General features: G+C 48.0%; 1 protein-coding gene across 1 annotated transcript in view; it reads left to right on the top strand.

Annotated features, from left to right (window-relative positions):
- Positions 1-12787, top strand: part of DYNC2H1 (dynein cytoplasmic 2 heavy chain 1) — a 427915-nt gene that overhangs the window by 202597 nt on the left and 212531 nt on the right. The window contains exon 76 of the mRNA XM_019530264.1: positions 9893-10053. Coding sequence (XP_019385809.1) covers positions 9893-10053 — 161 coding nt within the window. The remainder of the gene's footprint in view (positions 1-9892; positions 10054-12787) is intronic.

Here is a 12787-nt window from a genome sequence, read left to right as displayed (position 1 = left end):
TTTTGCCGAGTAGTCTAGATCAGTGGTGTCGAACCTTTTGGCCCCATGAGATGTATTGAGCTCTGTGTGCCAGGATTGGGTCCTGGAGCCTGGTTCTGCACCTTCCTGCTCTGATTACCAGCACTACCCCCTCCCACTCCCGTGTACTGGGATTGGGTCTGGGAGCCTGGCACTGCCCCCTCTGATCCCAGCACGGGGGTCCAAAGGGCCTGGTACCGCACTCCCCCTTTCACCCATGCGCTCTGGGATTAGTACCTGGGGTCTGTCACCACTTCCTCCTGCCAGGATTAGTCCTTGGGGAACTTTCACCACTCCTTCCTTCTGGGATTCGTCCCTGGGGGCCCAGCACTACCACTTCCTGTCCCTGTGCACTGGGATTAAGCCCTAGGGTCCTGGTGCTACCCCCCTTGCCTGGCCCTACATCCTGGGAACGGGTGTCCAATCCCACACATGGGGCCCAGGACTTCCCATGGGTCTAGAAATTTGGCAGTGAAGGAATAGTGTCCCTGCTTTCCTGCCACCAAATTTTTGGACCCATGGGGAGCCCTGAGGGCCAGATGACGCTGGGCTGTGGGCTGGATTTGGCTTCTAGACCAGGTGTTGAGCACCCTTGGTCTAGATCAGTGCTTCTCAACCTTTTTAGATTCTAGGCAACCCTTATTAGACTCAAGGCACCCCTCAAAAATGCCGGTGCTTAGTTTTCACTTGCTTTTGACTACAGAAAAATAATAGAGCAATTCTTCTGTTGCAAAGAACTCAGACCACAGCAGGTCAGCATGTTTTTGCACACTGGATTCCTATCTAAGATTTTTCAGTTTATTTTGTGACATTTGTAGGTATTACCATGTGTAGGTGTTTGTACACTGAACAGGGCTAATATTGTCCGGAACCCTGCAGCACCTTTAAAGAGATATCAGAAACCCTGATTAAGAATCACTGGTCTAGAGTTAGAGCAGTGGTCACCAACCAGTGGATCTTGAAGCCTCTTGCAGTAGATCTCAGAGTGTCCTGGAGTTGATCCAAGGCTGGGGTGGGGGGCTGAGTGCCCATGTGTTTGCACACATGTGCCCCAGCCCAGCAGGTCAGTTTGTGAGGGAGGGAAGGGGTGGGGGGCTAAATCAAGGCTCCCGCGGTGAGGGACAGTGCTGCAGAGGCAGGAGCAGTGGTAAGTTGAGTGGGGCCACAGCTGGGTGGGACTTACCTGCTGTGGAGTAACACCCGCAAATAGTTTGTTCTCCGTCTGCCTCAATCTGCCTCTCCTTCCCTCTCCACAGACTTACCTGCTGGGCAGGGGGTTGGGGGTGCCCGATAGATCTTGGGTTGCTTTTAAATACCAAAGATGATCTCCTACTTATAAAGGTTGTAGACCACTGAATTAAAGCATTTGCAATAGAAGTGGGAAATGTAGCTTCTAGGATACATACAGCATGAAGAGGGTTGAAATCACATCTTCCGCTATGTCCCGGGGAGTGGGGTGACGCTGGTGACTCACCTGCAGCACGGAATGACGCTCCTGGGAAACTCGCATGGCTCATGAGCTGGCTTTATGTGCAACTGCGGCTGACCGGTGACATCAGCACCAGATGCTGGCCGGCGAAGATAAAAATGGTGGCGGCTGCAGCGGACGGGGCGGATGGCCCTGGAGAGGGGAGGCAGCTGGCGTCGTGGGAGGAACCAGGCTACCAGAGGCATCCCCGGGGGATTAGAGGGCCACAGCAAGGAGCTCCTTGGCGAGGAATCCTGTGGGAGTCCCCAGCAGCTGACGAAGAGAGAGAGGGGACCAACCAGGACGTCGGAGAGTGGGAGCAGCCGCAGGGAACGCACAGGACCCAGGTGAAGGACCGACCTGGACGGGAGCTGAGGACCTGGACGAGGGGTCATGATTGGGGTGGGGTCGCCACCCAAACTCCGGAAGCAAGGTTAGACTAGGCTTAGGGGACCAGGGAAAGGGGCCGTGAGCCAACCCTGTATCCAGGGCAGCTCGACCCTAGGCGTTTAAGGCACAGGGCCCTGGAGGAAGCTGGATTGGCTTGATGGGCCACAGGGCTCCGCTGAGTCGACTCAGGAAAGGTGGCATGAGGCCGGGGCGCAGGGATGGTGGAGCCCTGTGTACATCCGCCAGGTCGGACCCGGGCAGCGAGGGACCTGCTAAGCGACCCACCCATTGGCGGGACATCAAGACATGGCAGGCAAGACTGGGATCGGTGACGCGGGGAAAGAATAGCCTCAATGCCTTTAAGGGCCCTTAGGCCTGGCTGAAACATCAGAGCTGTATTCTTGGGGTAACTGAAGCCCGGCGGGCACACGCTTCTTAGGAAAATGTCCAAACTATCAGGCTGAGTTAGGTACCCTCTATTCCTGTTTGAAGTTGGCCAACTACATGGAAAGAAATGAAAGAATCCTGGGACTAGAAGTAGAAGCAAACAAGAGATCCTTTGAATTTGTAGCCTGGTGAGGTGGGTATTCTCTTGGGAGGCTGGGAGCCTTGAGGTATGGCCCTTACTCCCAATGTTGTGCATGATTCTATGTAATAATCAGAGATCTAGGTTTTCTGTTTCCCATGGAAAAATAGAGTAAAATGAGGATTTTCCTGCTTACTGGAGTAAAACACAGATTTCTCATTTTAGCAGAAAAACCCATGGATTTTGCAGTTTTCCTGTGAGCCCTCTGCAGGCTGGCAGAGTTCCAGCCTGCAGGGGACTGGGAAAGAGCAGGAGGAGGGTGGTCAGACAAGGGGTGCCATGTGCATGTATATGTACATGGCCCCAGGCTGCCTGGAGAATAGCTCCTGCAGGTAAGTGGAGGAAGGGGTTAGGCCCCCATAGGGAAGGAGGGAGTTGGGCAGGACTGGGACTGGAGCTGAGGATGGAGCTGCTGGCCGGCTGGCAGTGTGTGGGTCTCGGGGCCTGAGGCTGCAATGCGTGGCCACAGGGTCCCGGTGGGGTGTGGGACAAGGCCATGGGTGTCTTGTCTGGGGACTGGCTTCCCACTGCTGTGCGTGGGAGATGCGTCACCAGGTCAGCATGGAGTTTGCAGCTGCAAGCAGCTTTCCTGCATAGCTGTGCTCTGCCCTGCAGCACCAGCTTGCACCTGTAGGGTGCCGGGGCCCTGGGGAAGGACAGCAGGGTGGGAGCCTGTAGTACGCTCCCACCCTGCCCCATGTACAGATCTGGGGGTTGCAGGTCCCCCATGTTGCACCCCTATGATGCTATAATGGGCCTTATACCAGGCAAGGAGACTAAGAAACAGTTGCTCTAAACCAATGGTATCCAACCTTTTTAAGTATGAGATCACTTTTTGAATTAAAGTGCAACCCAGGATCTACTGCACGCCACACCCCTCCCCTCCACCCAGCAGGTCAGTCTCCAGTCTGTGGCGGAGGGAAGGGCCGGGGGGTGGGCAGATTGAGGCCCCCACAGTGAGGAAAGGAGTGGAGCAGAGGCAGGGGCAGGAGTGAGTGGGGCCCTGGCTGGGCTGGGCCAGGTGGTGGAAGGATCGGAGCCCAGGTGGCTCGTCCTGGCATGTGAGGAGACTCCTGCCACTTCAAACACCTTGGTGGAAGCTTGGGAGGCACGTGCCTCCCCAGTCTGTGCATGGGACAGAGATGGCTGCCACTGTGTGCTGGGCTTTGCACTCTGATCCCCACTGCAGCTGCCCCGGGAGCAGCACGAGGCCGCATGTGTCCTGCCACCACTCAGCCAGTGGCGGGATGCACGTGGCATTATGCTGCTCCTGGAGCAGCTGCAGTGGGGCTTTGGGCACAAAGCCCAGCATGCAGCGTCAGCCGCCTCTGCCTCTTGCACACAGATTGGGGGCACTTGCTCCCTGGGCCTGCACCGGGGTGGGCGCAGTGGTGGGAGCCCCTGCTTTGCACGTGGACGAGCCACCCATCTCCTATTCTCCTACCACCCAGCCCAGCTAGGGCCTCACTCACCTGGAGGCATGGCATGGAGGGGGATTGTTCCAGTCACCTGGCCCAGCCTAGGCAGCAGGGGGCATGGCTCAGCCTAGTGGCAGGATCCACATTGCGTTGCTCCGCTCCTGGAGCAGCTGCAGCTCTGTATCTCAGTCTGCGGGGGCTGAGTGTGTGCATGCACTCAGCACCCCCACACTCAGATCAGTTGTCAGAGGCTCTGTGTTCAACCAGTTGATTGCAATCGACTGGTTGGTGACTACTGTTCTAAACTAAAAGCAAGTTTATTGAACCCTAACAGATACAATCCTAATTAAAATTGAAGTAGCAGTAACAGTTAAAAATTTGAGGTTTGTAGCTAGTCAAAGCAGATGCTCACTATCCAGTAATATTATGAATGCAACTTAACTGGTTGATCAGGCCATGAAGTCTTGTCTAGGGCTCCTGGTTCCCACATCTGATGTCGAGACGGGATCTTGGATCAGTCACAGATTCTTGTCAGGCTTTCTTTAGGAGTGTTCTGAAGGGTACACTCTTTCACCTCTTCCTATATATTGTACACCTTGCATTTTTTAATACATAAAATTAACTTAAGCCTTCCTCCTAATCAAGCATGGCTGGTGAACTCAGACTGGTGGGGAGAGTGCAGCAGCACGTGGGGGGTGGAGTCGGCTGGGAGCGTGGTGGGGTTTGCAACCTCCCTGCTCCTGGCCAGAGTGCCTGGCGGGCTTCCCCTGCTCCCAGCTGTCTGCAAACACCCTCTCCCCCACCTGTTCTCATTGGATGCTTCATCCACCTTGGTGATAATCATAGCTTAGTTTTTAAGGAATTTCCTGAGAAGTGTGAAATATAGATAGAAACTCCTTCATGCTAAGCAGGGTTTAGAACCCAGGCATCCTATTTCGTGGGCAAGTGCCCCAGCCACTTAATCAGTGGACATGGGTTGTTCTGCCATTAAGCTTTCCTCCCCTGAGTGATTTAGATACTTAGATGATAGAGGCATTTAACATGCAACTCTGAGTCAGATGTGTAAGGGGTGGGAGTTCACACATGCACCCTTCCTTGTAGCATGTCTTATCGTGATTGCCTATAGCCCTCCCTGTTCTGTGGTTATGTGCTTTAAAGCTCACTGGTTTGCCCATTAATAGATCAGGAAGTTATGTCTGCCAAAGTGGAATAGGGTCATTCTTCTGAAGTGAGGCACTTATCCATTTGCTGGGAGATTTTTTAGGCCAAGGCTCATTGAATACTTTCTTTAATATATTGAATAAGAGCCCTGGCTGAATGTTAGTGTCTCATGACACTGCCAATAGAAAACAAACTTCAGAAAAAAATCGAATCGAGTACCTAAGGTGATGCAGTAATTTCATATTTGAGGAGACTATGTTATTCTCACATTTGTTAGAAATAATTGCATGTTCAAAGTATTTTAAGAATTAGTCTAGTCTAATAAATTGCCTCAAAATCATTAGATAGGAATGTATAGCATAGCTTCAGTTATCAAAATGTCAAAGTTTAATGAAACTTTGGTGTACACAGCTGTAGGCATGATTAAATTATTTGCTGAATTGGGTCAGCGTGCAAATCATTGAAGTTGAGGAATTTAGCGACATGCTTAAGTGTTTTTCAAAAGTGGCTTCAGGTACTTATAGTGTTAGATACTAAAGAAACCCTAAGAAGACAAACCAGATGAAGTTATTAGTTTAAGGGAGTAAGGGATTTAATTTAATTCTTTGCAAAAGGTTTTTCAAGGTTATAGCAATCACTTAGGGCCAGATCTTATAACCCTTTCAAGTGCCTGAGAAGCACATACCCAGAGACTGCACTTTTTGGTAGTTACACACAGTTTGAAATTCAGCTAATTTACACTTGTCCCATATTTCCATACTGTTCAGTAGGCTGTAGAGTGGCCATGTAGCAGCCTAGAGCAGCATTTGGCAAGGGTGGGCTGCCCCTTGTGACAAAGCTGGTGTTGCAGGCAGCTCATTCCCAGCTTCCTTTCCAGACTGCCTGTGCAGACTGACTTTTCATTGTTTGTTTTGGCCAATATTTATGATTTACTTGGGCTGCTCACTGTCACTACTGGTAAAGGTAGTGAGGAAGGATTTGGAGTTGCTAATTTGGTGGCAACAACAAATAGAGGCTGCTGTTCTTAAAACATTGGCCAGATCAGACCTTTGCAGAACAGATCTAGCCTGCAGGCCATAAGTTGTCAACCCCTGGCCTAAAGAAAATAGCATCTGCCAGGCACACTGTAAAACTGGGGAAGCCTGAAAATGTAAGTCAGACAAAAATAGGACTAGAAATATAGGTGGAGTAGGATTGTACAGGACGCACTAGCAGATGTGCAGAAGTGTCTGAGAATTGGAGGTTGAAGATTTACTAATGTGTAACTTGGAGCTGACATTTTTTTGATTACCACTACCTTAGAAGAACTGAAAGTCCTTCTGCAAATGTTAGTCATAGCAGGATGGAAACATGGCATCATGGTTAATACTCTAAAGACCAAAATGATACCTACAGTTGGAGAAAGCATCAGAGTTGACATAGATAATAACGCCTTGAAGCAGTTCTGAAATTCGCAGTTCACAAATTGGCTGGAGGGCTGCGCCCAGAGACTGGTGATGGATGGGTCATTTTTGACCTGGAGGGATGTGGGGAGTGGGGTCCCCCTGGGCTCGGTCCTCGGGCCCACACTATTCAATATCTTCATTGGCGACTTGGATGAGGGGGTGAAAAGCACCCTGTTCAACTTGGCATATGACACTAAGATGTGGGGAGAAGTGGGCATGCTAGAAGAGAGGGACAGGCTGCAACTAGAACTGGACAAGTTACAGAGGTGGGCGGATGAGAATAGGATGGGTTTCAATACGGATAAGTGCAAGGTGTTGCACCTGGGGAGGAAGAACAAGCAGCATACCTACAGGCTGCTGTAGGTAGCCTAAGAAACAGCCTAGGAAAAGCTATTATTAGGAGGCTGTGTATCAGGGGGTTGACCAAGGAAGAGGTTGCACAAAGAATGCTGGACAGATTTACATATAAAAGCAGTGTGAAGGCTGACATCAGAGGGAACTCCCTTTTTGTCAGCACAGAGGTAGAAAAGGATCTTGGAGTCACTATTAACTGCAAGATGAACATGGGCTGCCAGTGTGGGGACACGGTCAGGAAGGCTAACCACACATTATCATGTGTCCACGGGTGCATCACAAGCAGGTCCAAGGAGGTGATCTTCCTCCTCTATGCTACATTGGTCAGGCTGCAGTTGGAGTACTGCTTCCAGTTCTGGGTATCGCACTTCAGGAGGGAAGTGGCCAGCACTGAGAGGGTCCAGAGGGGGCCACTCGCATGATTGGGGGCAGTAGGTCAGGCCCTATGCGGAGAAACTACGGGACCTGAACCTGTTCAGCCTCCACAAGAGAAGGCTGAGAGGGGATCTGGTGGCTGCCTATAAACTTGCCAAGGGGACCAGCAGGCAATGGGAGAGTCCCTGTTCCCCTGAGCACTACCAGGAGTAACGAGGAACAATGGTCATAAGTTGACTGAAAGTAGATTCAGCCTAGAAGTCAGGAGGTGCTACTTCACAATCAGGGTGGGTAGGAGCTGGAACCAAGTTCCAAGGGAAGTGGTGCTCGCCCTTACCCTGGGAGTCTTCAAAAGGAGGCTAGATAACCACCTAGCTGGGGTCATTTGACCCCAGCATCCTTTCCTGTCCATGGCGGGGGGTCAGACTTGATGATCTGCTTAGGTCCCTTCTGACCCTACCAACTATGAAACTATGAAATTTTACATATTTAGGTGAAGTTTTAACAGGAGACAGTAAATGCATAAATAAAGCAAAACATTATCTAGACAAAGACTGACATTGGTAAGGAATTTGACTGAGATACATACAAACTGGCATATTACCAACAAAACAAAGGCAAGGCTATTAAAAGCATTGATGTGGCTGATAGCAACATACAGCTGTAGAAGTTGGAAGTTTATGAAGAAGTTAGAGGAAAATTAGAAGCATTTCTGATGGTGTGCTACAGAAGGATATTGAATGCTTCCTGTTCTCAAAAAGATCAAACAAATGTGTGCACACTTAGATTTGAGCCAAAACTGAATTGATGCAAATGGTGACAAAGAGGAAATTCAAATGGTCTTTATGCATTCTAAGAATAGAAGGAAACAGCCTAGGAAAGGCTATTATTAGGAGGCTGTGTATCAGGGGGTTGACCAAGGAAGAGGTTGCACAAAGAATGCTGGACAGATTTACATATAAAAGCAGTGTGAAGGCTGACATCAGAGCCAAGTGGAGAGCATTTACCCACATTTATCCATTCTGTCACCATATTCTTGATGACAGTGGTGCTTGTTTAATTGGTCGGGGTGGGGAACAAGAAGACCTTCCCACCTTCTAGCCCAACTGCTTAGGACACTTACTGAGGAAGAGAGAGACTAGGGTCCTAGGCCCCCTTCATCTAGAGGAGGATTGAATATATATCTCCTGCTTCCCAGCAGTGTGCTTTAACTGTCAGGCAAAATACTTGGCATTCAGAGAATCACAGACAATTAGGGTTGGAAGGGACCTCAAGAGTTCAACCCCCTGCTCAAAGCAGGACTAACCCCAGCTAGATCATTCTAGCTAGGATTTTTGTTGAGCCAGGCCTTAAAAACCTCCAAGGATAGAGATTCTACCACCTCTCTAGGTTACCCATTCCACTACTTCACCCCCCTCCTAGTGAGAGAGTTTTTCCTAATATCCAATTTACTTAAACATCTTTTGCTGCAACTTGAAACCATTGCTCCTTGTTCTCTCGTCTGCTACCACTGAGAACAGTCTAACTCTATCCTTGACTACCCTTCAGGTATTTAAAGACTGCTATCAAATCTCCGCTCAGCCTCTCATAAGACAAGTGCCCCAGCCCCTGTTGCTCTCCACTGGACTATCTTCAACTTGTTGATTGCCCAGCACACTCCTTCCTCATCAATTTATTTTATTGAGTGAATATTGCACATAAGGTGCAGTAGGCCAGCTTCAAGAGGAATGCTGCAAAGCATTCGGGAGAATGCATAGGAACTTGCTTGATGGATAGAGCATTTCACGGGAAAGTATCAGGCACAGGTTCAAAATCCCTCTGGTTGAGAGTGGCTTTGAAAAAAGGTATCCCATTCTCTGAGCAAGCATCCACTAAGGTATTGGGCTAAAACAAGAGAAAGGCCATCTTTCTCTTTTCCTCCCCCCTCACTTTAGGCAAGCATGTGAACAGAATGATCCTATTTTGCTACAGGTAGAAACAGAATCCCAAAATGTGCTTAAGTGCCAAAAACTGCATGATTAGGTGCATAGAGGACAAATAGGTCCAGATCTGTATAAATGAACTGGATATCACTTTATGATGCCTGGCTCTAGGAGTGAAATTAATAAAACCAAGTTTGGTCACTAAGTCCCTTACAGCTAATGGGAAGAAAGTGCTTAACTCACAGCAGCCAATCTGCGTAGTAACGAGGCAAGTATAAACCAGCCAGTGGGAAATACTGTAAAGAGCATATGTGAAATTCCTTTTTTCTTGTGGTTTTAGTCACTTGTACAAGAATGCAGGATATAGTGGCACCTTAAAGACTTAGAGAGGGATAAGCTTTCTTGGGCAACAGCTTACTTTGTCAGATGCTGTGAATGGACTTACAGAAAGCAGTTCAAAACAGAAGGGAATGTAAATACAAAGAGTGGCAGGAGGAGGCATTGCTAAGAGAGCTGAAAGGGGGTGGAATAAATTAATAGGGAAAAACAAAGCAGTTAACCCACTGAAGGACATAAGGATTATAAAAGCTAGGAAGGTAGGCCAGGGAATGGGTGTATACTGAAGTGGGTCTTGTGTTCAGGTTTTGTTACAACTCTATATCTAACTGCTTTATCTTTAAGTAGAATTATGTTTCTTTTCAGGATAACTCTGTCTGACATTGTCACTTCATTCTTTTAATATTATTCAATTTTAGGAATAAAAGAGTTGTCCCCACCACCTCTGAATCTGAAACGTCTATACAAAGAAACATTGGAAATTGAGCCCATATTGATCATTATTTCTCCTGGTGCTGATCCATCTCAAGAACTACAGGAACTTGCCAGTGTTGAAAGAAATGCTGAATGCTACCACCAGGTCAGTCTCAGCTAAGTTCTATGAATCATTTTATCTGGCAGAAATTACAGGAGTTGTAAATGTTTTTAAATTCTGATTTGAGCTGATGAAGTCAAATCAGGTGCTTGATCTAGGTACCTTTTATTTATGAAATTTGTTACAGTATTTTGAGAATATATATTTATTTTTAGAATCAGAAAAGTAGGGGTAGGAGGGACCTCAGGCTTCCTAGTTGCAGTTCCTGCTTGAGGTAGGATCAGCTGTATCTAAGCCATCCTAGACAAGTGATTATCTAATCTGTCCCATAAAACTTCAGGACCAACCCTTACACACAATTACAAACCCCAAAACATCAAAAAAACCCTTTAACATGCCATAGGTAGGTAAAGAAGTGGCCAATGACACTGTCAGTGTCCTGCCACTGCAGGGCCAGAACTATTTTTTAAATTATTAAATATCCTACTTGTTAAATATTATTTATTTGATAGCTGCTAATTGTTTCATATCTTAGATCTGCTCAATAGATCAATCAAAGAAGTGCATTTTGAACGATTGCTTAATTTTAAGAGGTACATGACAGACAGCAGCAAAATGTCTGTTTGACCAACGTAAGTTGCCCAGGAGAAATATATCCTTCACACACTGTTTGTTTTATTCTACAATCATCACAAAAGATGATTGTGTTATCATCAATCCCTTAACACAGAGAAAAGAACAAGATGCTTTACCTTTAAATGGGCTGCCACTTGGTTGAGGTTGCAGAGCCATTGGAGTTGGTTATCAGTCAGATCCTCCTAGCTTTTGAGGTCAGAATCCATTTTCTTGAGATATGTCTTCAATGCATCCTTGTAGTACTTCCTGTAGTCACTGAGAGGTCTCAGGGTATAACTAAGCTGGGAGTAGAGCCAGTTGTCTTGGGAATTGACATTCCCAGATTGAAAGCACAGTGGTGATTCTTAGGAGGTGCATGGGGGTGCTTGTGCACCCCCTGAGAGCGCCAGTGCATCCCCTGTTAGGCCATGCTCCCTGTTTAGGTGACAGGTAGGAGGGCAGGTGGGAGTGCCAGTGCCCCCCCTGCGAGGGCCGGCCAGGGAGTGGAGCCGCCAGCAAAAGCAGCTGTGCCGCTTCCAGAAGTGGGCGTGGGACTTCCAGAAACAGTGCAGCCGCTTTTTGGTGAACATGATCGGCTGCGAGGACACCCCCCCTGGATGGGCTGCCCTGGTCAGTCAGATCAGCTGCCAGGGGATCCCCCTGGTTGCTGACTCAAGAGGCACCAGTCGCCCATGGGCACACACAACATCCAGCGGATTTAGTGCTTGAGGATCACCGACTCAATGCTCTTAATGTTAGTGTCAGCAAGGATGCTGGGTTTTTTTTGGTGATCTTCCCATTTGATGTGGAGGATTTTCTGGAGACATTGTTGGTTATACCTTTTCAGGCTCTTGAGATGATGATAGCCTGTGGCAGGCTGATAGAGCATTTTGGTCTTCCCAATGTTGGGAGAGAGACCCAAAGTTTAGTAGGCTTCTGTAAAGAAATCTAGTGTGGTTTAGAGGGTTTCCTCAGTATGCACAAGGATAGCACAGTCATCAGTGTATTGAAGATCTAGGATGTTTGTTTTAAATACTTTGGTCTTCAAGTGAAGATGTCCAGGATAGTTAAGCCCTCAGTCCGTTCAGTTGTTCAATGTCAGTTCTGGAAGGAAGGCAGTCCTTAATGAGTATCAGGATGACTATCAAAAATGTAGTACAGCGTTAGGGCAACGATGGTCTTGCTTGATCACAGTTAGGATGACAAATGGATCTGTTACCATCCTGTGTAGTGGATCAGATATAGTTATCTGGTTGTGGAAAAACCTCAGGAACTTGATGAACTTTTCAGGACATTTAAATCTATCCAGTACGTTCTGCAAGGCTTTGTGACTGAGGCAATCAGAGGCCTCAGTGAGATCAATACAAGGCACATACATGTCAAGCTGTTGTTCCTGACACTTTTCTAGGACCTGGTGGGCAACAGTAATCATGTCAATTATCCCATGGGGTGGTTTGAAACCACACTGAGATTCCAGCAAGACTTCCTCAGGAAGAGATATAAAATAGTTTAGGAGAATGCAGGAGAGGATTTTCTCTGCTGCAGAAAACAGGGCAATACCTCGATAGTTCTCACACAGAATTAACATTTTTTAACTTAGGACAGAATAATCCCATGCATCAATGCAGTCTGGGGGCTGACTGGCTGGGCAGCAGCTCTGCAAAAACTAGCTGGGAATTACATTGGACAATAAGCTCAATATGAGCCAACAGTGTGCCCTTGTTGCCAGGAAGGCTAATGGCATCCTGGGCTGCATTGGTAGAAGTGTTGCCAGCAGGTCAAGGGAAGTGATGCTTCTCCTCTATTTGGCACTGGTGAAGCCTCATATGAAGTATTGTGTCTAGTTTTGGGCCCCCAACTACAGGAAGGATGTGGACAAATTGGAGAGGGTCCAGCAGAAGGCAACAAAAAATGGTGAGGGTGCTGGGGGACATGACTTATGAGGAAACACTGAGGGAACTGGGCTTATTTAGTCTAGAGAAGAGGAGACTGAGAAGAGATTAAATAGCAGCCTTCAGACTGTCCGAGCAGACTTCTTTACTGTCCGAGCCCCCAAGGTTTGGAACAGGCTGCCAGCGGATGTGGTTCAAGCACCTACATTGAACACCTTCAAGAGTAAATTGGATGCTTATCTTGCTGGGATCCTATGACCCCAGCTGACTTC

The sequence above is a fragment of the Crocodylus porosus genome, unplaced genomic scaffold (assembly GCF_001723895.1).
Source record: "Crocodylus porosus isolate Cpor-Errol unplaced genomic scaffold, CroPor_comp1, whole genome shotgun sequence".
Taxonomy (NCBI): domain Eukaryota; kingdom Metazoa; phylum Chordata; order Crocodylia; family Crocodylidae; genus Crocodylus; species Crocodylus porosus.
This window is presented reverse-complemented; position numbering and strand designations above follow the sequence as displayed.